Raw genomic sequence first — 24,272 nt, 5'->3', positions numbered from 1 at the left:
GGGCCTATGGACAGGGGGCATAGGCAGTGACTCTTGGGGTTTCAGCTCTGGTTAAAGCACCCAGAGTAGGATGGTCATTCCTGTGAAAAGAGTTAGGTGTGTTGGCCTGTTGTGATTTGTGGTTTCTGGAAGGGTTTACTTGATATGGTCTTGGACATGTAGCTGAAGAATGTCCCTTTTGGCTACATCTCCAACAGAACATGAGGGGTCTTGGCTGGAGACTCTGGCTGTTGTTGATGGTCTGTCTTGGGTAACTGTTTGGGTGTCTGTTTCTTTCTCTGGTCATATTGCTGTTGGCATTCCCTGTACTTCTCAAACTGCTGTCCCAAGCGAACCAGTCCATCGACAGTGGTGACTCGTTCTCGGAGTTGACTGGCTAGTAGTGGGTTGATGTTCTTCAAGATCAATTTAATGACCTCTTCCTCCTCAATGCCAGGTTTCCACCTTCTGCACAGGGAGTGGTAACCGTATGCAAAGTCACGGATACTCTCTTTCTCGCTTTGCACTCGATTCCTGACTCTGTCTGCCAGCTCATCTGTGTAGTCCTCAGACAGAAATGCAGAGGAAAACTTGCCCTCAAAGTCAGCCCAGGAGGTAGTGGTGAGACGTGCCACATCCCACCAGTCTCGAGCTGTCCCATGCAACACATTCCTCAATGTGGCAAGGAGTTCTCTGTTGTTGCTCTTCACTCAGACATTTTGAATTTATGGTGGATAAGAGTTTGGAGATGTTGAGTCTGACGAATATCAAGGATATCACCTTGAAGTTGTAAGACTACAACCTCTGGAGATAAACCAGACAATGGAGGAAGGTTGGGTGTCAGAGGGAGGGCTAGCTCAGTACTTCCACACAGATCCATGTCAATAAGTGAATAACTGGTTAGACCTGTGGCCTGTGGTCCAGACCGAGCATTCAGATTCCCAGGGCTCTGGCCCAAATCAACTCCATTATCTCCATTCCCATTATGATTTGTATTGTCAGCTTGATGGTCAGAATGGCCCTGTATATTCCCATTGACAGGTATGACATGGATGAGCACATTATCTTGGGGTGAATCCATTGTTTTAATTCCACACAAAAGATTTGCTTTGGTTAGTTCTCAATGGTGAGTGGTCCCATCTGGGGTGCCATTTTTTATGTAACGGTTTTGACTTGAGGCTATTATTTATAGGGGTGCCAGGTAGGTTGTGCCTACCAGAGAAAACATTGGTTTCTCCTTTTGGTTTGGGAGGGAATGAGTCCCATCTGGTCCATCAAGTCTACACCAATACAAAGGACTTATGTAAAAGTCAGGATGGAAATAAACTTTTCATAAACCCTTAAGACATTGGAAAGAACTTCAAAAACAACTATATTATTTTGTGTGGGTTGTATTAGCAACATCAATGATTACACACACATATAATAATATCACAATGAGTTCTGGTTCCTCCAGAAATGTCCTGTACCGGGCGGGACTCTTTTTAGGCCCGAGGTAAAGGAGTTCAGGGAACTCCCGTGACCTTAGTAACGCAATGTTTGTCCGTTCATTCCGTGTAGCGCAAACCCAGTATTAATCATACAATCAATATAACAATTATTTTACCACAGAACTTTAAAGCGTATCAACTCTTACTAAGTCCTCAACTACAACTAACTACATAAATCATCACAGTATACATCACATCAAAACAAATGAAATACCGTATACAAAAAGGTTGTAGTCAGTCACAATCCAATCCACCAACAGATCTCCAGCGGAGAAAGGCCACGAAGAACGGAGAGGTGTAGTCCACGGACGCAAAGAGTGGATCCGATCCTGGGTAAACTCTATTAGGCAACAAAACAAACGGAATAGAGAAGCTTCGGAACTGAGGGTTGAACACATCCTCATTCACGTCTCCATCACAACCCCACTTTTGCGCAGCTGATGCTGGCTATTTAATTGGGAATTAAAGGGAAAGCGTCCTATTGGAAGGAGAAGCACTGAGACGGTTCAGAAAAATTCAGGGCCGTCACAATGTAATTTCAATGAAATTACATTGAACCAACGTGGAGTAGACGTTGAATTGACTTCTGTCCGGAGTGGGTAGCCACTATCTTCCATTAACTAGAACCCTGAGACGTCCTGTTCAGAAACTGTGTGCATCTAGCTACTGTTTAATGTTACTGCTTAATGCCAGAGAAGAGCCTAGAGGGGGGACAGGACAGACAGACTTCCTCACCATGTGAAAAGGACAAACATTTTGCCCATTTTTCTCGGTCATCCTGGGCTCTGTCACTGAATCACAGAAAAATAGGAACCAATTAGTGAGACAGATGGATTTCCCTTCTGACAGCATAATAACTGCCATACCAGCTGAATCCATCTGAATCTGCTCGAACCCTATTCGCAAAATTAGTTGAAATTGTAGAAACTATGAAATGCAATCTAGAGCTATAAACGTTTTACAGCAAGAGTGTTCATTCACCCTTAGTTGCATAGCTTCCCAGTGAGGTCTTCGTTGAGGGAGATGCAGGCCTAGGGTAATTGCGTGTGAGGGGATTGTTTCATAGCGTGAGGTAGGTCTGGCTGCTGGGTTGACTGGGTTCACCATCTACAGCCTCGGAGCACAACGGAGAGAGAGGTTAGGAAGTGAACAGAGAAGGCCTAGACCAGCTCTGCCTGGACTGTCTGTCAGTGACTGTACTGTCGGGGCCTCCGGCACTAGCAGGATGTCACCTGGAAAAGAGGATCGTCCTGATATTACATTTTCAATTTGATATTCTTCCCTTCGTCTGAAGCGTAAATGCTTTTAAATCGAGAAAGCCCAAAGATGAAAACAGGACAGCAATTTCCTGTTGTCTTTTGTGAGATTTTTCTTCCTTTTTGTTCACGTCCATGTATTACATAATGTAGGCTAAATATGAGAAGACCAACTCTTAGAACATCCATAGAATGTTGAGGGATTTGTTGAGTTGGGACCCGAATACAGACCTTTAAATATGGCTTTAACCTGTTTATGACTGCACCCATAGCGTGGAAAAACCCAGCAGCATTGCAGTTCTTGACACACTCGAATCAGTGAGCCTGACACCTGCTACCATGACCCATTCAAAGGCACTTAAATATTTTGTCTTGCCCATTCACCCTCTGAATGGCACACATACACAATCCATGTCTCAAGGCTAAAACATCCTCCTTTAACCTGTCTCCCCCCCTTCATCTACACTGATTTTGAAGTGGATTTAACAAGTGACATCAGTAAGGGATCATAGCTTTCAGCTGGTCAGTCTGTCATGGAAAGAGCAGGTGTTCTTAATGTTTTGTACACTCTGTAGGCTATTACTAAATAAAAAAAATATGAACAGACTATGTAATGTAGCTTGTAAGTGGAGAACGTTCCGACCTGCTTTTAGAACTAAGTATCTCTAAGCCTACTCAGGTTACCTTCTGTGACTTTGCAAACTCTGTTCAATCGTTCATTTCGCAGAGAGGTAGATTAAATTAATTAAGCACACAGATATAGATTTATTACAAGCTGAATGATTAGCCTATTATATCATGGCACGCCACTACTAGTCACCAGGCTAGACAGAGTCTTTGACTCAGTGAATGTGACAGAACCAATGTCCTGGCCTTGTATTTCCATCCCTAGGAGTGGCTCTAGCATTGAGTTTGTTCACTAGCCTGTTACCAGCTCTGTTTGTGCAGTCTCACCAGCTCCTATGCTCCTTAAGTTGGCAAGATGGCACAAACAGGATCTGTTGGGTGTACTATATACATTCACTTGTGGGGCCTTGTCTTATTTATCATGTTGATATTATAGACACCTACTGATTTGACTGTGATGGATTGTACAAATAGATCACGCTTGTGATGACAATCTGGAATAATAGAATTAGCCTAGCAGGCAGCCTTGGGAGAAAAGGGTTTCCTCAAAGGGAAAATAAGAGGAGAATAAACGGTGAACCCTGGCCCATGCTCTTCCCCTGGGTGGAATGGGGGGAAAAGAACTCCGAGACCTTTTAAGGGCTCAGCACTTTCACTTGTGAAGTTTTGTTTCCCCTGTCACATTCCCCAGACTGGTTTATTTCTGTGGGGAAACTAGTAGCAGAAATGATCCCCTCTTGTCTATGAGTTGTGGTGCTAGTCAGTGTGACTGGGAGTTACCCCTAGCTGTGGCCCAGTCGGTCTTGCTCCAAACATTTGTTATTCACTTGGTAATTATGCTTCTCTATAATTTCTCTGGTCAAAGGGCACTGGCTGACTCTTGCACAATTGCCCTGTGTGTGTGTGTGTGTGTGTGTGCGCACGCATGTGTGTTCTTTTACTGTTGCTTGTCTTTCCTCTTCCTCTCATCTCATGTTTGCTTATTTCCTATGATAAGAATAAAGGCCAGAAACAATGTTTATTCAGCTCCGTGCTGTGTTTAGACTATTTCAAGAAGAGTTCCTAGAGTGAGTGTTGTTAATGGCCATGGCATGGTGGTAGAATAGACTAATCCCTGCTGGGACCCAAATGCAGAACAACCATGGGTCTCTAGGTCGGATACAGCCGGTGGCACTGGTGTTGTTAATCACCTCTATTAGACTGGCTTCTGTTAGTCCCTGTAGTAGTTTACCTGCTCATTGAATAAGCGCATTCTTGGCAGAAAACCGAGAGTGTATTCTGTTTTGAAATATATTTGATCTAGGTGGTATTCTGGTCAGGTAATTTCATAAAGGACTGATAACATAGGCCTTTTTTGTAATGAAGAACTGTAAGGGTTATTTGTATCTATCTGTTAGGAGGACATTGTCTGTAGCGCTTCCTCTTCCTCTTCCCTTTACCAAATAAACTAAAGTAAAATATAATAAAAAGAACACAATAAAATAACAATCAAATCAAATCTATTTATATAGCCCTTCGTACATCAGCTAACATCTCAAAGTGCTGTACAGAAACCCAGCCTAAAACCCCAAACCGCAAGCAATGCAGGTGTAGAAGCACGGTGGCTAGGAAAAACTCCCTAGAAAGGCCAAAACCTAGGAAGAAACCTAGAGAGGAACCAGGCTATGTGGGGTGGCCAGTCCTCTTCTGGCTGTGCCGGGTGGAGATTATAACAGAACATGGCCAAGATGTTCAAATGTTCATAAATGACCAGCATGGTCGAATAATAATAATAAGGCAGAACAGTTGAAACTGGAGCAGCAGCACAGTCAGGTGGACTGGGGACAGCAAGGAGTCATCATGTCAGGTAGTCCTGGGGCATGGTCCTAGGGCTCAGGTCAGTTGAAACTGGAGCAGCAGCACGGCCAGGTGGACTGTAACAATAACGAGGATATATATACAGGGGGTACCAAGTCAATGTGTGGGGGGTACAGGTTAGTTGAGTTAATTTGTACATGTAGGTAGGGTCGGCAGGGTAGCCTAGTGGTTAGAGTGTTGGACTAGTAACCGGAAGGTTGTGAGTTCAAACCCTCGAGCTGACAAGGTACAAATCTGTCGTTCTGCCCCTGAACAGGCAGTTAACCCACTGTTCCCAGGCCGTCATTGAAAATAAGAATTTGTTCTTAACTGACTTGCCTGGTTAAATAAAGGTAAAATAAAAAATAAATAAATAAAAGGGTGAAGTGACTATGCATAGATAATAAACAGCGAGTAGCAGCAGTGTATAAAACAAATGGAGGGGGGGTCAATGTAAATGGCCATTTGATTAATTGTTCAGCGGCCTTATGGCTTGGGGGTAGAAGCTGTTAAGGAGCCTTTTTGTTCTAGACTTGGCGCTCTGTTACCGCTTGCCGTGCGGTAGCAGAGAAAACAGTCTATGACTTGGGTGATTGGAGTCTCTGACAATGTTTTGGGCTTTCCTCTGACACCACCTATTATATAGGTCCTGGATGGCAGAAAGCTTGGCCCCAGTGATGTACTGGGCTGTACACACTACCCTCTAGCGCCTTACAGTCAGATGCCGAGGAGTTGCCATACCAGGTGGTGATGCAACCGGTCAGGATGCTCTCGATTGTGCAGCTGTAGAACTTTTTGAGGATCTGGGGACCCATGCCAAATCTTTTCAGTCTCCTGAGGGGGAAAAGTTGTTGTCATGCCCTCTTCACGACTGTCTTGGTGTGTTAAGACCATGATAGTTTGTTGATGTGGACACAAAGAAACTTGTTACTCTCGACCCGCTCTACTACAGCCCTATCGATGTTAATGGGGGCCTGTTTGGCCCTCCTTTTCCTGTAGTCCACGATCAGATCCTTTGTCTTGCTCACATTGAGGGAGAGGTTGTTGTTCTGGCACCACACTGTCAGGTCTCTGACCTCCCTATAGGCCGTCTCATCGTTGTGGGTGATCAGGCTGTTGTGTCGTCAGCAAACTTAATGATGGTGTTGGTGTCGTGCTTGGCCACGCAGTCGTGGGTGAACAAGGAGTACAGTAAGGGACTAAGTACACCCCCCTGAGGGGCCCCAGTGTTGAGGATCAGCGTGGCAGACGTGCTGTTGCCTACCCTTACCACCTGGGGGCGCCCTGTCAGTAAGTCCAGGATCCAGGTGCAGAGGGAGGTGTTTAGTCCCAGGGTCCTTAGCTTAGTGTGAGCTTTGAGAACACTATGGTGTTGAACGCTGAGCTATAGTCCATTAACAGCATTCTCACATAGGTGTTCCTTTTGTCCATGTGGGAAAGGGCAGTGTGGAGTGCGATTTGAGATTGTGTCATCTGTGGATCTGTTGGTGTGGTGGTGGTGGTGGGGCAGGCAAAGTGTGTGTGTGTCATTTCATTTTGTGAAAGCAAGGAAGAGTGGCCTTCCCTTTCTAGTAGTAGTAACTAGCTTTAGCCTGGCTAGCTAGCCTTTTAGCTTCCCACATCTCCATGTGAAATAATCAATTTATAATAAAATATATGCCTTGGCAAATATTTTTATACTTGCCGGTGTAACCTAAAACATTATCTCAGTTCATGCTGCTTGTGTATTCATTCCCATATCAGCTAAAAATAGAACCCTGTCATGTTTTGGTCGGGCAGAAAAAAGCACATGGCTAGCTAGTTGGCTACAGCAGGTTCTACCATTTCACAATAGTCTGTAAACACTAGTTATTACTTCTAAACAAAATACCTTTTTGGATGGATTCTTGTTGTTTGGTTTACTGTTTGAACATTCGTTGAGATTATTTTTGGTTGCAAAATGGTCTACTTTGATGAAAAGCCTATAGATCAGATCAAGGAACAAAGCGACAACACTGCCCCCACAGCTGCGGAAGGAATGATACAGGGTGTCACTTTTTTACGACCTGAAAATTGCATGAGCGGAGCCGCACATTTGTGACGAAAACAACATTGCAACACTCCGAATCCTGGCTCTGCGTAGAGCTTGTACTGTAGTAAGCTTAAATCTCTTAACCCAGAAACAGACTCCAAAGGCCAGTGAAGAGAACTATCTGATGTATGTGTACATAATGCACAACTAAGCATATACGCTTAACCTATATGATGCAAGCTTTTACTTACTCATGTCTTTTCTTGTTGACAAGAATTGTTCATGGTAATTCGTAAAACCTGTTTTAAATTGTTTGTTTAGCGTGGCAGCCGGAAGAGGGGTGCCTCACGCTCCAGCAACATTTCCCATGTAACAACAGTCTGTATTATAGAATTAGGTCATTTTAATAGGATCTCTGGTCTGTGTGAACTGTGAAGTGTTGCTGTTATTGTCACTGAGCTGTAATGTAATACAGCATGTGCTTTAAGCTTAACTCTCCTATCTCTCTGTGTCTCTCTCTGTCCTGCAGCGTGGGTGGGCTCCCTCTCCATGGGGATGATCTTCTTCTGTTCGCCCATTGTCAGCGTCTTCACAGACCTGCTTGGCTGCAGGGTGACAGCCGTGGGCGGAGCCGCCGTGGGCCTGGTGGGATTGCTGGCCAGCTCTTTCGTCACGTCAGTACTTCTATAGCTACCCTCTTTCATCAACCATTCTTATGTATTGTGTTAAAATGTTGTCGGGTGTGTTGGGGACTTCTTTATACTAAAGTCCTCCTTACACGTGTGTGATAACAAGATAAAGGGCCTACTGCAGTTAAGGGTTGGTCTCCCGTCATCCCTTTCTAATCTCATGTGATGGTACACTACCAAACTCAACCATTTAATCTGTTAATACACACAACAGTACCTTGACTGCGTGGAAATACATTGCACAATAGTTTCTGTTGACACTTCCATCACCTAATATAGCATTAAATATTGCTTATAAGCAAACAATGTTCTGCACCTGGCCAGTGTAATAATACTGTCAGCTCAGTCAGTATATTGTGCCCTTCAAATAACACTTAGAAAACCCTCTGGGTTGTCCTACAGATGTAGGATCTTAATTTGGTCACCCTGTTGCAGAAATAACTTTCCTGCAATGCAGGACATTTAAAACTTGTAGAGTGTTTGAGGTTTAGAAAGGCTTCTTAAGTTTCCTCTTTGAAATCTGACTATTTTTTCCCTTATGAAAAATGTATCAACCGCTACAAAAATGTCAATTTAATTATAAAACACATCATTAATATTTCCTATTATTGCTGCAGGATTATTTTCCTGCTGTAGCAAACTGGCTCAAATTAAGATCCTACTTCTGCATATCCAGACTCATGATAGTCTAAAATGAGGGTACAAAGATCACCAGGGTACAGTAGAAGCAGTGGTGTAAAGTATTTAAGTGAAAATCTACTAAAGTCATTTTTTGGGGTATCTGTACTTTACTATTTATATTTTTTACAACTTTTACTTCACTACATTCCTAAAGAAAATAATGCTATTTTTACTCCATACATTTTCCTTGACATCCCAAAAAACGTTCTCTTGATGTTATCATCCCTGGCTGACTCACTAAACACAAATGGTTATCCGTAAAATAAAAACTGGAATAGTGCCATTAGGTTTTTTCAATATAAGGAATTTGAAATTATTTATACTTTTACTTTTGATACGTCAGTATATTTAAAACCAAATACTTTTAAACTTTTATTCAAGTAGTTTTTTACTGAAGTATGACAATGCATAATTTTCCACCACTGAGTAGAAGTACTGGGAAAGGATCATTAAAGGTGTGGCCATAAATGAATAAGCTGTGTTTTATCTGATATCAGCCCTGTAGTGGTGTGAGAAGTGAGTGAACATTAGAGCTGATGACTGTAGCACTCTGAGAGACCTGCCATTAGCTCGAACCTGGCTTGGCTTGGCCTAGAAGCAGCTCCAGCTCACCCCTGACCTCCCTCGCTCATCTGGGGTGGCAGGGTAGCCTAGTGGTTAGAGCATTGGACTAGAAGGTTGCAAGTTCAAATCCCCGAGCTGACAAGGTACAAATCTGTTGTTCTGCCCCTGAACAGGCAGTTAACCCACTGTTCCTAGGCCGTCATTGAAAATAAGAATTTGTTCTTAACTGACTTGCCTAGTTAAATAAAGGTTTAAAAAAAAGTAATAAAATAATAATAATCTATTTATCCAGAATTAGCTTTGTGCTAACGGTAACCCTCCTACAGTCCGGCCTGCAGTTGGCTCACCGAGGACTGGGAGGTACACAAACAAACAGGGCTGACATTACTCAGCCAGCATAGTACACACGACCTGAGGCTGCAACACCCTCCAGGTGTTGGAAGTTGAACCAAGCCAGCAAGTCTAGTTTGTTTTCCAAACTAGACTAAAATGAGTCAGCTAGCTATGGAGTCAAGATACTCAAACGTGTTTTTCTTTGTGTGAACTTTAAGCAGCTGTAAACATAAAATTGACCCCGCATCCTGTCCGGTCTCTCCTCTCTGACCCCACAGGTCCCTGGGTCCCATGTACTTCACTTATGGCATCGTGTTCGCCACGGGCTGCTCCTTCGCCTACCAGCCCAGCCTGGTGATCCTGGGACACTACTTCAAGAAGCGCCTTGGCCTGGTCAACGGCATCGTGACGGCCGGCAGCTCTGCCTTCACCGTCACCCTGCCCTTCCTCCTGTCCGGCCTGCTGGAGAAGGTGGGCCTGCAGAACACCATGAGGATCCTCAGCATCCTCATGTTCATCCTCATGCTGGCTGGGTTAACCTACACTCCCCTGCTGCCCAAACCTGTCAACAGCAATAAGCCAGGAAGCCGCTGCCCGCCCATGAGCAAGGTGTTCAACGTCAGCATCTGGAAGTCTCTGGGCTACCGGATCTGGGTCTTCGGCATCCCTGCAGCCCTCTACGGATACTTTGTGCCTTACGTTCACCTGGTGAGTGGTTTTATTTTCCATGGGGGGGGGGGGGGGGATCTTTGATGTGTACTGTGTGAATGTGTTGGTTTGTGTATTTGTGTTTCATTACTCAGGTCCCTGTGTTAAAGGTTACTGACATGTAGAAACACAGAGATGTGGCAGTGTGGAACATGTGGGCTTGATTTCACAGGAGGTTGGTGGCACCTTAATTGGGGAGGACGGGCTCGTGGTAATGCCTGGAGAGGAATTAGTGTAATGGTATCAAACATGGTTTATATGTGTTTGATGTCATTCCATTCGCTCCGTTCCAGACATTATTATGAGCCGTCCTCCCCTAAGCAGCCTCTCCAGCAGACACGGTCCATCATATTCTTAATATCTCCCTTCATTATGTGTTTTGGACATTAGCTCTGGGTAACTCAGTTAGCAGTAATCAGGGTCAATTGATCTTCACAAACACAGATACAAAACACATTAGTATCAAGTGTTATTAGTGTGAAAGGTGATGAGGGGCCTACACCTCGACTATGAAGTGCTTCATGCCTGTGACATGCTGGCTGGGCTAAATACAGTATGGCTGTGTGTGTGAACTTGAGTTACTGTGTGGTCTCAGCGACCTGTATGACCGTTGTTTTTAAGCACCTCTCCTGACCTTTTGGCCGTTCTAGAAATATTTTTCTCAGTTCAACTGAGTATTGTTTCACATTTAATCATAAGCATCTATTTTTCTTTTCATTGAATATCAACATTTGAAATGCTGTTAAGCTGCTACGATGAAGGCTTATCAAGTTTAGACCCACACATCAATTGATGGTTTTCTGTCAGCTTATTTAAGATTTTTTTCTCATTAAATGGGAGTAGAAAGATATATAAAATACAAGCACTGCTTACATATACTGGACTGTTAATCTGTGGTGCCTTTCACATTCTTAGATAACTGATGAAGTCTGAACAGTAGCACATCAGCCTTAGCCTATATTATACTGTACATAGTAGAGGTCGACCGATTAATCGGAATGGCCGATTAATTAGGGCCGATTTCAAGTTTTTTTTAAAAAATTAATTTTTTTAAAAACTCTGTTTATTAAGTTTTGAACATACACACACACACACACACACACACACACACACACACACACAGACAAGACAAAGCAATATAAATAATATACTCAACTAGAAAAAAATAAAAATACAAATAAAAACATAGCTTTAAAGATACCATACTTTAGACAAGTTAAACACACCAGGCAGAAGGCTACAGAGGTTAAAGGGCAATCTATAGTACAGGGACAGAGCAAACACCTCACCATTGTTCCTGTAAACAGTCAAGGGATAAAGGTGGAGAAATGCAACCACTCACAGAGAGTCATGGCCACAGACCGACCATCCACTGGACAAAAAAAAAGTTTACAATGCTTTAAAATAAAAAAATAAAATTATTATTCATGTAGGCGTGAACAAAATGTAAAAATAACTGGGAAAAACAAGCTAACACTTCAGGCTCTGCCTGGGCAAGATGAACAAGGCATCTGCGGACCACAATCAATAAGCACATGGACCTTAATACCCCCCCCCCCAGCAAAAACACAGAGAAGCTCCTCCAACCCTTAAGTCACAGACTTATTTTAGTATTAAATGGAATGCCATCAGAGGATGGACTGTTTAAAGTAAGACCGGAATGGAGCCCAAGCCTCATCAAACAGTTTGGGGTTCCCACGTGAATTGAATTGAATTTTTTTTCTAGTTTCAGAGAGCACAACACATCCCTCACCCAATATTTATAAGATGGGGGAGCTGCCATCTTCCAGTTCTGTAGTATTAGCCGTCTAGCTAAAAGAGTTGGATAAGCAACAGTGTCCGACTGGATTCTTGATAGGAGGGTACCCATGGGCAGTACTTCAAAAAGGGCTGTAAGGGGAGACGGATCTATAACAGTGTCATATATATATATATATATATATATCAGAGAAACATTTAAATATTAATTCCCAGAAACCTGACAGTTTATGACAGCCCCAAAACATATGCAACAGTGTGGCTGGTTCCACCTTACATCTGACACAGGTAGGATCAAAATCAGAGAATATTCTTCCAAGTTTGGCCCCCGACCAGTGGATACGGTGAACCACCTTGAATTGAATGAGGCTGTGTCTAGTGCTAAAAGAGGACGAGTGCACCCTGCGCAGCACAGATTCCCAGGCGTCTTCCCCAAGTTCCTCCCCCAAATCCTTTTCCCATCGAGTCTTTAAAGGCACCAAAGAAGGGTTCTGTAGGTCATGAATGATTGCATATACATCTGAAATTGCGCCTCTAGGAAGCTTGTTCAGCTCCAAGATGCTCTCTATAGCAGTATTCGCAGGCCTATTGGGAAATCCAGGTGTGTTAGCCCTGACAAAGTTTGTAGTCTGGAGATAGTGGAAAAAGTGGGATTGGGGGAGATTGAACTTTTCCTGCAGCTGAGAAAAAGAGGCAAATGTATCATCAAAGAATAATTGGGCTAGCGAGGAAAGGCCTAGTGAGTGCCAAATGCCAAAAGCCCCATCATTCAAAGATGGAGGAAATAAAATGTTCTGATTGATTGGGCCTGATAGAGAAAAGCCTCGGAGGCTAAAGGCTAAACGGAACTGATTCCAAATTTTAAGAGACTGCTTTACAATTGGGTTGGCACACCTTTTGCCTAGGGACACTGGGAGAGACGAGCACAGCACAGAGGAAAGTGCCGCAGGTTTACACGATTCAGACTCCATCTGGGCCCAGAGTGGTCTAGGGCCAGTAGGATCAGTCTGCAGCAAGTACAGAACGGCTCTGAAATTTGCAGCCCAGTAGTATGTCTGAAAATTTGGTAAAGCTAAACCCCCCAATGACCTAGGCTTCTGTAAATGTTTTCTACCAATCCGTGGTAGCTTGCCATCCCAAATAAAATGCATTAATGTTTGATCCAGTGAAATAAAAAAAGATTTTGGAATAAAAATGGGTAAACATTGAAATAAATATAAAAATTTGGGCAACACATTCATTTTAATGACATTAATCCTTCCGATAAGAGAAAGGGGTAGTGAATTCCAAAAAGTAAAAGATTGTTTCAATCTGTCTGCTAGAGCAACAAAGTTTTCCTGGGACAAATTTGAATATTTCCTCGTCACTTTTACTCCCAAGTAAGTGAATTGATCCCGGACAATCCTAAACTGAGAACTTGTGAAAGAGCACTTTAAAGCAGCCTTGTTTACCGGAAAGAGCTCACTCTTGCCTAGATTCAGCTTGTACCCTGAGATTGATCCAAACTTTTTTTAAGAACAGATAGGTCACGTGGCAATGAGGTATCGGGGTTGGAGATAAACAAAAGGAGGTCGTCAGCATATAGCGAGACTTTCTGCTCCCAGCCCGCCCTGATTATGCCTTGAATGGCATTATTAGAGCGTAGTGCAATGGCGAGAGGCTCGATTGCCAAAGCAAACAACAAGGGGGAGAGTGGGCAACCCTGTCTGGATCCGCGGTGCAAGGGAAAATAGTCAGAGGACAAGTTATTAGTCTCTACCGTAGCCATGGGGGAAAAATAAAGAATCTTTATCCACGCAATTAATTTGGGGCCAAAGCCAAATCTATAAAGGGCAGCTGTTAGGTAATCCCACTCAACGCGGTCAAACGCTTTTTCGGCATCAAGTGAGACCACCACCTCCGGGTCCTCCGACGCTGGGGAGTACAGTATATTCACAAGGCGCCTAATATTGAAAAAGAAATGCCTATTTCTCACAAAGCCAGTCTGGTCAGAGTGTATTACTTGGTGCAGCAAGCCTTCCATACGGATGGCTAAAAGCTTAGCTAGGATTTTGTAATCACAGTTTAAAAGCGAGATTGGGCGATAGGATCCACATTCCAGGGGGTCTTTGTTTTTCTTTAGTAGTAATGAAATTGAAGCCTGATAAAGACTAGGCGGCAGCTTTGAAGTATTGAGGCACTCTGCAAATAGTCGGGACAAGAATGGGCAAAGCAGACCAGAAAACGTCCTGTAAAATTCGGTTGGAAAACCGTCCGAACCCGGTGATTTACCACTTTTCATTGCGGACACTGCTGTTGCAATCTCCTCAAGCGTAAATTCTTCTTCTAGATAGTCATGGGAGTCTGTATCAATTGAAGGCATATTCAAGCCATTAAAGAAGGAGTCAATCAGCGAAGGGTCTTGAGGGGATTCAGAGGTGTATAGCGCAGAGTAAAATTGTTTAAATTTATCATTGATCTCTTTATGTATAACTGTGGTGGCACCAGACGGGGTCCTTATTTGTGGGATTAAACGTGAGGCCTCAGATTTACGGATCTGATGTGCAAGGAGTTTACTGGCCTTGTCACCTTGTTCATAGACTTTGTATCGAGCTCGCCAGAGTAACTGTTCAGCTTGCCTGGTAGAAAGCTCATCAAATTCAGATTGGAGTAGTTGGCGCTCTTTATGCAGATCAGAGGAAGGATCCGTAGCATACTTCTCATCCAATGTGGCTATGGACTCGCTCAGGTCCCGAAGTCGCTGGGAGCAAACTCTGTTTTGGTTGGCTGTATAAGAAATTATTTGGCCACGTAGGTATGCTTTGAGAGACTCCCATATGGTAGAGCAGGACATACCTGGTGTTGAATTAGTTTCTAGGAATAAGGTAATTTCAGAAGAAATGAAATTGACAAACTCCTTATCTGAGAGTAAAATGGGGTTGAGACGCCATTGATAACACCTAGGAGGTCGCTGGGGAAACTCTAGTTCAAGCACTAATGGTGAATGGTCAGAGATAACAATACTCTCTTAAGTACACTGCCGAAGGTTAGGCAGAAGTTTTTTGTCCAAAAAGAAGTAATCAATCCGGGAGTATGTTTGATGAACATGAGAATAAAAGGAATACTGTCTATCTGCAGGATGTAGGAAACTCCAGGCCTCAAACATAGCATATTTCTGAAGAAAGGATTGAATAAGTAGGGCACATTTAGATGGGCCTGTATTTGTTTGTGAGGACTTGTCAAGAATTGGGGACATTTTACAGTTGATCCCCCTAAAATCAACAAATGAGAATCTAAATTGGGAATAGCAGACAGAAAGGAAGAAATGAAACTTGTGTCATCCCAATTGGGAGCATAAACACTAGCCAAAACAAGAGGGGTAGAAAACAGTTCACCGGTTACTATGACGTATCGTCCCTTAGGATCAGCAATAACCTCAGAAGCTACAAAGGGAGTAGCCTTATCAACCAGAATAGCAGCACCTCTTGATTTACTATGAAAGTTTGAGTGGAACACTTGACCAACCCAGTCCTTACGCATCCTAAAATGCTCACCAGTCCTCAAGTGAGTCTCTTGTAGAAATGCAATATTTGCATTCAAACCCTTTAAGTGTGTCAACACCCTCTTATGCTTCACCGGGTTGTTAACCCCTTTGGTATTCCAACAAATGTACTTGATCGTATTATTTCGGCCCCTCTGGGCATTCCCGTTATTCAACCCTGTCATTAGAGCATAGAATGGAAAAGCAATGAGTGCCCAAAACCCCCAGAATAACTTGTCTGAGTAATAATGTACAGTGGTAAATGTTTGGAAAAAGTACAGAAAAAAAACAGAAAAAAAAACTAAAAAGACAGAATGACAACATTAGAACTGAACAATTCAACCTGCCCCCCACCCCCTCCCCCCATCCCAGACAATACCTCCCCAAACGAGGTACAAGCCTAAATAGAACATGTTCTCTTCGCACAGTATGTCTGTGAGAGTGCGGTCTTAAACCTAAACCCACAGTCCCGCTCTTTAAAGTCGCGTTTTGTTAGTGGATCAAGCAGCAAAAAGAAAGATTTGTATGTATTTTTTTCAAATAAAAAAAAGGCGAATCCCTTGTGCAAACGGAATGACAAAAGCACCACTTGTAGATGTATATAATTGTATTCCCCGTCTTATAACAGGCATTGAGAGAGAAAATAAATAAAATGTATAAAGGCTCTCAGCCAAAAATCTAATTTGAAGTAAGGAAATCGTAGTAAGACAATGAAAAATAATAGTAATTATAATAGTAGTCTAATTGAAGCTGAGACAGCTTACAACCAATCCCAAAAAACTATGTGTGCGCAACGTTGAACGTTTGCTGGGCATAAATGACGCTCAAAACTTTTAAAATTAAAGTGAGGCCCCAGAAACCGTGTAGCCTCGAGACATTTACTGTTTACTGGGTCAATGCAAACGGATGCAGTAAACAAATAACCCAAAATATTTTGAGTCACTGAGACAATGTGTAAACAAACTAAATAGGTGAGCGAGATAAGGCACGCACACTAGATGATCAAAACATTAGATCACATCAAATAAGCCTGAATAGTTCCACCAACTATAGAAGACTAGCCTGTTATATCTAAACATAATTGTACCACAAGTGGGGTACTTACTATCCACAGTTCGCAAGCAACAGTTGCTGAACTGTGAGCATATTCAAGACTTCTTGATGTGACGTTGAATGTGAGCCATAGCCTCCTCCGGAGATTCAAATGTGTGGTCTTTACCCTCATGAGATATCCATAAACGGGCCGGGAATCGCAGTCCATACTTCACACTTGGATGGTCCCGAAGTACTCGTTTGGCCTGTCCGAAAGCTGCGTGCTGCCTGGAAACAGTGGGGGAGTAGTCCTGGTATATGGAAAAGCTCTGTCCTTGAAAGCTCAGAGTGGTATTGCGAGCTCGTCGGAGGATCTCCATCTTCTCATGAAAAAAGTGCACTCGAAGAATTATGTCACGGGGCCTCTCCCCATCCCGGGGCTTTGGGCGCAGCGACCGGTGGGCTCGATCAATCAGGGGCTTTTCATCTAAGGCAAGAACATCCTTCAGCAGCCCTGAAACGAAATCCGTGGCGCAATGCATTTCCGCGGACTCTGGGACTGATACAAGTCTCAGATTATTGCGGCGAGAGAATCCCTCTAAACTCACACAGCTCTCCCTCACCTTTTTCATATCTGCAGCTAGGCGTTTAACTTCAGCCTCCAGGGATGTAGTTAAATCGGAGACATTAGTAGCGGAGGCCTCCAGTGCTGCAATCGTTGTAGTGTGTGACGCAGTTGTTGTTTTGAGTAATGTAATTGCCGGCACAGTCTTGTTCCGCAGGATGGTTAAATCTGCTTTTAAAGTATCAGAAACCTCCTGTATTCTGGCCTCAATCGTAGCAACCACCTGTGTTTTCATTTCAACTATCTCAGAGCGTAGTAGTTTGATGGCCTCGAATGTTCATTTCAGCACCGCCAGGCCAAGCCGCGCCCCGGGGTAAAGTGTGCGTCCCCGGGCCCTCAGACTCAGGAGAGGGCGGTGATGAGAGCGGGTCTTGTAGGCCGGATTTTCTCAAAGTCATGTTCTTGGCCTTATGTTTGGTCGACATGCTGACATTCGGAAGCAAAGTAGTCTTGGTTTTTACGGAAAGGGATCACCAAACTAATATTTGAAAATAAATACGGTTCTGCTGCAGAATTCACATAAACTTTAAGAATACCACGGGAGCCAACGGAAAACACGTCAGTCGCACATGGCGTCCCCTACCCCGATTTCAAGTTTTCATAACAATCTGAGATCGGTATTTTTGGGCGCCGATTTTAAATAAAAAAATATATATATTATTATTTTTATACCTTTATTTAACTAGGCAAGTCAGTTAAGAACACATTCTTATTTTCAATGACGGCCTAAGAATGGTGGGTTAACTGCCATGTTCAGGGGCAGAACGACAGATTTTCACCTTGTCAGCTCGGGGGATCCAATCTTGCAACCTTAACTAGTCCAACGCAATAACGACCTGCCTCTCTCGTTGCACTCCACAAGGAGACTGCCTGTTACGCGAATGCAGTAAGCCAAAGTAAGTTGCTAGCTAGCATTAAACTTATCTTATAAAAAAAATCAATCAAAATCACAAGTTAACTACACATGGTTGATGATATTACTAGATATTATCTAGCGTGTCCTGCATTGCATATAATCTGACTGAGCATACAAGTATCTAAGTATCTGACTTGAGCGGTGGTAGGCAGAAGCAGGCGCGTAAACATTCATTCAAACAGCACTTTAGTGCGTTTTCCCAGCAGCTCTTCGTTGTGCGTCAAGCATTGCACTGTTTGACTTCAAGCCTATCAACTCCCGAGATGAGGCTGGTGTAACCGAAGTGAAATGGCTAGCTAGTTAGCGCTCGCTAATAGCGTTTCAAACGTCACTCGCTCTGAGCCTTCTAGTAGTTGTTCCCCTTGCTCTGCATGGGTAACGCTGCTTTGGTGGCTGTTGTCGTTGTGTTGCTGGTTCGAGCCCAGGGAGGAGCGAGGAGAGGGACGGAAGCTATACTGTTACACTGGAAATACTAGAGTGCCTATAAGAACGTCCAATAGTCAAAGGTTAATGAAATACAAATGGTATAGAGGGAAATAGTCCTATAATTCCTATAATAACTACAACCTAAAACTTCTTACCTGGGAATATTGAAGACTCATGTTAAAAGGAACCACCAGCTTTCATATGTTCTCATGTTCTGAGCAAGGAACTTAAACGTTAGCTTTCTTACATGGCACATATTGCACTTTTACTTTCTTCTCCAACACTTTGTTTTTGCATTATTTAAACCAAATTGAACGTTTCATTATTTACTTGAGACTAAATTGATTTTATTGATGTATTATATTAAGTTAAAATAAGTGTTCATTCAGTATTGTTGTGATTGTCATTTTTACAAATAAATAAATAAATACAAATCGTCCGGTTAATCGGTATCGGCTTTTTTGGTCCTCCAATAATCGGTATCGCCGTTGAAAAATCATAATCGGTCGACCTCTAGTACATAGCATATATCAAAGAGCATGAGACTCCCCAGAACTCAGGGATTCCAGACAGAAGATAACTCAATCTAAATATAGATATTTCACTCCATTCCTAACAGTTACTAAATGTGCGACAAGTTGTTTTGATGCGTACCAGTTGCAGTATTTTATAGCAATGCCTTACAGTAGATACATTAGTTGTGTCATCTGTGGAGAGTCATGTTGGGAGGTTTGATCTGGGGGGAGTAAAAATAGTCCCGTTTCAGCCGAGGCAATGTAACATAAACACAGGTTTTATTATTCCAGTATTGAGTACAATTTATAGGAAGAAAAAATACAATATGGATGGAAAAACATGATTTAGGAAGAAGGGAGGGGAGAAGTGTGGAGGGGATGGGAGGGAAGGGTCGAGGGTTCAGTAGGCCGCTGTTTACTTGGAGGAGATAACTTTGTTTTTGGAGGGAGGTCACTTTCTCCTGGGGAAGGCCCTCCATGTTTTCCTAACACTTCTCCAGTGTCTGCTACACGTCTGGGACACCGCTGGGCCCTGTCAGTGTCCATCCCCAGCCCTTCTGTCACCAGAACCATCAGGAAGGCTGGATTGTTCACCTTAACTTTCAGGAAGGGAAAGCTCACCTTTGTGTGCGGGGACTAACAGAGCCGCCCGCTAAGCCTACTGGGATATGCTAGCTGTTCTGTTTTTCCTCCCTCTGCTCTGGTCAAAGTGCTGAGTCCCTTTTAATGCCACAGTTTTTGTTTGTTTGTGCGTGCACGTCGTACTCGCAGGTACTAGTCCCCCTTATCTGAAGCCAAGCCCGTCCCCATCAGCTCAAGATTGTGGGAGTCTAAAGTCCTGCAGAAGCTTTCCCTCACTCTTTTCCAGGTATTTCACATATTGGAGGATTAGATAATGTCTTTCATGTACGACTGTGTTTGTCGAGGTCGGATCAAAGGGAAAGGAATTTCCAGGGACAAGTTCACACAAGTTTACTCTTGTTGCTGCATGTCCAATGTTGCATCTATTTGCCAGGGATGCCTCAACTGCCTGGATAATATTGGGGTGCAAATCAAAAGGGCAGGCAGCAGAAGATCCAGTCAGTGCATGGATTGTATTACAGTTTTTGACAATTGCTTCCACATGATTTCTGAAACTATGGCTCCTTTTCTCTAAACTCGACATGCAAAACCCCAAAACACAAAAACCCAAACACTTAATTCAAAACATTTTTATAACTCTTCTCAAACTGGTGTTTTTGCATGAAAACCCTACACACAAACCATCAAACTATTAGCTCTTATACACGCCAACTACACGCCAACTACACACGGATGTGACAAATGTGTCTTTTGCATGTTCAGTGTGCAGTGGAGTCCACGGCAGTTTGTCATAGCACTCACACGTACATGTAAGTGCACAAATATACAGTATGTATGCATATTCAGTATATATTTACACTGTAATCAGACATGCAAGGGGGGGAATAAAATGCATTTCTTTCTCAAAACATTGTATTTTCATCTAGATTTCGGGATGAACAGTAACAGACAAAACACATACAGTAGAAGAGAAACAAATGGGCTTGTCCTCTTCCTCCTCCTCATCCCCCTCTTCCTCTCACTCTTCATCTAACTCGCTCTCCAAAAGTGGCCTCCATTGTTGTCCAAACCAAGAAAGCCAACCTGAAGCCTATTTAAAGTGCTCAAGCTCTGATTTCTAAGTGTGTTTTCACACGTGGGCACTGGGTGCAGGTAATCGGTAAATGAGTGTGGCATTTTGAATGGCAGTGTTTTCCAAACGAAACACAAGACCTGTTAGTTTTGAATGACGTGTCTAATGTAGAGAACTGTTGTGCAAAAAGAGTGTTTTACAATTGAAAACTGAGTGTAAAACAGATAATGTGCTTGCAGTGTTGCTGACTTGGTCTGAAGATGAGGTATTGTGAAAAACTAAGGTACAGTGTCAGAGGCAGTGCAGGTTAGCTTTCTCTCAGTGCTTCCTAATTACAGTAAATTATGAAAAATGTTCATCAAATTAGGTTTATTCAGCATTTCCATTAATGTTGGATTTGCACCACTGTGATAGTCACTCTCACTGGTGAGAGTTTTAACTCCCACCACTTCGACAACAAACAAACAAACCCATTTAAGTTGTTTTAAATGATGCAACCAGGTGCTGGGTGATGGAGAGAGTCTGGCATTGAAAGGGTTATAATAAAGCTCTTGGAGAGAATGAGGGAGTGTTGTTCTCTGGCTGAGCTGCAGATGGAATTAGTTTAGCAAGAACAGAGCAGATCTGTGGAGCTCTCAATGGCCATGTTTGTGTATATTGGTTTGAAAGAGTAGTTTGGGTGTGTGTGTGTGCAGAGCGGAGAGAGTGTCATTGATGATGAGGATGATGGTTGTGTTTGTTTGCCTGTGCATGTGTCAGAGAGCGTGCGTCAGTGTGCAATGACGTTGTTGTGTTTGTGTGCCTGTGCCTTAGTCGTGCCGTGTTGGAGATGGTGTGTGTGTGGATGGTGGGTATTTATTTAGGAAGGATGTGCCATGTTCCCGACAGGTGCACCTGGCGGGTGGTAAGTCTATAAGCAGTAGGTCACATGGTCAGCCCATGTGCCAGAATACTACGGAATATGTGATCTCAGACAGGGACACAATTAGAGGCTTGCGTCCCAAATGGTACCCTATTCCCTATATAGTGCACTACGTTTGACCAGGACCCATAAGGCTCTTGTCAAAGTACACTACATGGCCAAAAGTATGTGGACACGTGCTCTTTGAACATTTCATTCCAAAATCATGGGCATTAATAAGCCCTTTGCTGCTATAACAGCATCCACTCGCCTGGGAAGGCTTTCCACTAGATGTTGGAACATTGCTGTGGGGACTTGCTTCCATTCAGCCACAAGAGCATTAGTGAGGTCGGGCACTGATGTTGGGCGATTAGACCTGGCTCGCAGTCGGCATTCCAATTCATCCCAAAGGTGTTGGGTGGATCCACGATGGGTGGATCTCACTTTGTGCATGGGGGCATTGTAATGCTGAAACAGGAAAGGGCCTTCCCAAAACTGTTGCCACAATGTTGGAATCGTCTAGAACAGTGGTTCCCAAACTTTTTATGGTCCCGTACCCCTTCAAACATTCAACCACCAGCTGTACCCCCTCTAGCACCAGGGTCAGCACACTCTCAAATGTTGTTTTTTGTCATCATTGTAAGCCTGCCACATATGGTACATTTATTAAACATAAGAATGAGTGTGATTTTTTTTTTTGTCACAACTTGACTTGTGGGTAGTGACAAAGAGCTCTTATAGGACCAGGGCACAAGTAATATTATAATAATCAATAATTTTGCTCTTTATCTAACCATCTTACATATAAAACCTTATTTGTTAATCGGAAATAGTGAATAACTCACCACAGGTTAATGAGAAGGGTGTGCTTGAAAGGATGCACATAACTCTGCAATGTTGGGTTGTATTGGAGAGTCTGTCTTAAAGCATTTCCCACACACAGTCTGTGCCTGTATTTAGTTTTCATGCTAGTGAAGGCTGAGAATCCACTCTCACATAGGTATGTGGTTGCAAAGGTCATCAGTGTCTTAACAGCGTGATTTTCCAAGGCAGGAAGGATACTCCAATCCAGAAATCTAGCCGTGGCTTCTGATTTAAATTACATTTTCACAGAACCGCTTGTTGCAATTTTGATGAGGCTCTCTTGTTCAGATATCGGTAAGTGGACTGGAGGCAGGGCATGAAAGGGATAACGAATCCAGTTGTTTGTGTCATCCGTTTCGGGAAAGTACCTGCGTAACAGCACACCCAACTCACTCGGGTGCTTCGCTATATCACATTTGACATTGTCTGTAAGATTGAGTTAATTTGCACACAAAAAAAATCATACAATGATGGAAAGACCTGTGTGTTGTCCTTGTTAATGCAGACAGAAAATAGCTCCAACTTCCTAATCATAGCCTCAATTTTGTCCAGCACATAGAATATTGTTGTGGAGAGTCCCTGTAATCCTAGAATCATCATTCAGGTGATAAAAAGACAAGTGAAAATTATGGTCAGTAAAGAACTTTAAGCTTGTCTCTCAATTTAAAAAAATAAAAGTGTCAATAATTTGCCCCTTGATAACCAGCGCACTTCTGTATGGTGTAAAAGCGTTGCATGGTCGCTGCCCATATCATTGCATAATGCAGAGAATACATGAGAGAATTCAGAGGCCTTGCTTTAACAAAGCTAACCATTTTCACTGTAGTGTCCAAAACGTCCTTCAAGCTGTCAGGCATCCCCTTGGCAGCAAGAGCCTCTCGGTGGATGCTGCAGTGTAACTAAGAGCCTCTCGGGGGATGCTGCAGTGTAACCAAGAGCCTCTCGGGGGATGCTGCAGTGTAACCAAGAGCGCCTCGGTGGATGCTGCAGTGTAACCAAGAGCGCCTCGGTGGATGCTGCAGTGTAACCAAGAGCGCCTCGGTGGATGCTGCAGTGTACCCAAGAGCGCCTCGGTGGATGCTGCAGTGTACCCAAGAGCCTCTCGGGGGATGCTGCAGTGTACTTCAAGAGCATCTCGGGGGATGCTGCAGTGTACTTCAAGAGCCTCTCCTATGACGGTGCCGCGCTGAAAGTCACTGAGCTCTACAGTACGGGCCATTCTACTGCCAATGTTTGTCTATGGAGATTTTATACACCTGTCGGCAACAGGTTTGGCTGAAATGGCCTAATCCACTAATTTGAAGGGGTGTCCACATACTTTTGTCTATATATAGAATTTATGCTGCCCAACCAGTGGGCATCCATTCATTTATTTATTAAATAATAGGATGCCCACTGGTTGGCGTTGGGTTCTTTAGCAAGTAAAGGGTAGATTGATGACCCAGCAGTGTTTAAGGCCCAGGTTCTGCTGGGTAATATAATGGACAAATCGCAGGCCTGGCATCTGAGCCAGCAGGGAGTGGGACACCCTGTGGACTGGAGGAATGTTGTCTGTGGGCTTTAGAACTATAGCCCCGTGAAACCAGACTGACCACTGAGCTTACGTTTTGTTTCACTTGATACGTGAAGTGAAACAGAATGTGAGCTCGCAAGATCAGGCTGGCTTAATGAGACTACAAAGTCATACCATGGAATATAAAAAATTGGCACAAAAAATAGTAGACATTTGGGCAGCACAAATTCTTCCGCTAAAAAGGTCCCTAGTATGCGTCTGTGCCATCTTCGTAGCTGATGAGTTCAGACTGTCAATCTACCTGACCAGATGTACAAGTAACTGACAAAATAATAGAAACACTTGAGTAAATGAGGTATACAAAGTGTATTGAA

At 43.3% G+C, this 24,272-nt stretch overlaps 1 protein-coding gene across 2 annotated transcripts in view; it reads left to right on the top strand.

Moving 5' to 3' along the window:
* Window positions 1-24,272, top strand: part of LOC110529198 (monocarboxylate transporter 10) — an 85,379-nt gene that overhangs the window by 51,267 nt on the left and 9,840 nt on the right. For both annotated transcript variants that reach the window (XR_005052824.1, XM_036984921.1), the window contains exons 2-3: window positions 7,729-7,873; window positions 9,745-10,174. Coding sequence is in view for 1 of the 2 variants with exons in the window: in XM_036984921.1 (XP_036840816.1) it covers window positions 7,729-7,873; window positions 9,745-10,174 (575 nt within the window). In the remaining variant the exon portion in view is untranslated. The remainder of the gene's footprint in view (window positions 1-7,728; window positions 7,874-9,744; window positions 10,175-24,272) is intronic.

The sequence above is a fragment of the Oncorhynchus mykiss genome, chromosome 8, assembly GCF_013265735.2.
Source record: "Oncorhynchus mykiss isolate Arlee chromosome 8, USDA_OmykA_1.1, whole genome shotgun sequence".
Classification (NCBI taxonomy): Eukaryota; Metazoa; Chordata; class Actinopteri; order Salmoniformes; family Salmonidae; genus Oncorhynchus; species Oncorhynchus mykiss.
This window is presented reverse-complemented; position numbering and strand designations above follow the sequence as displayed.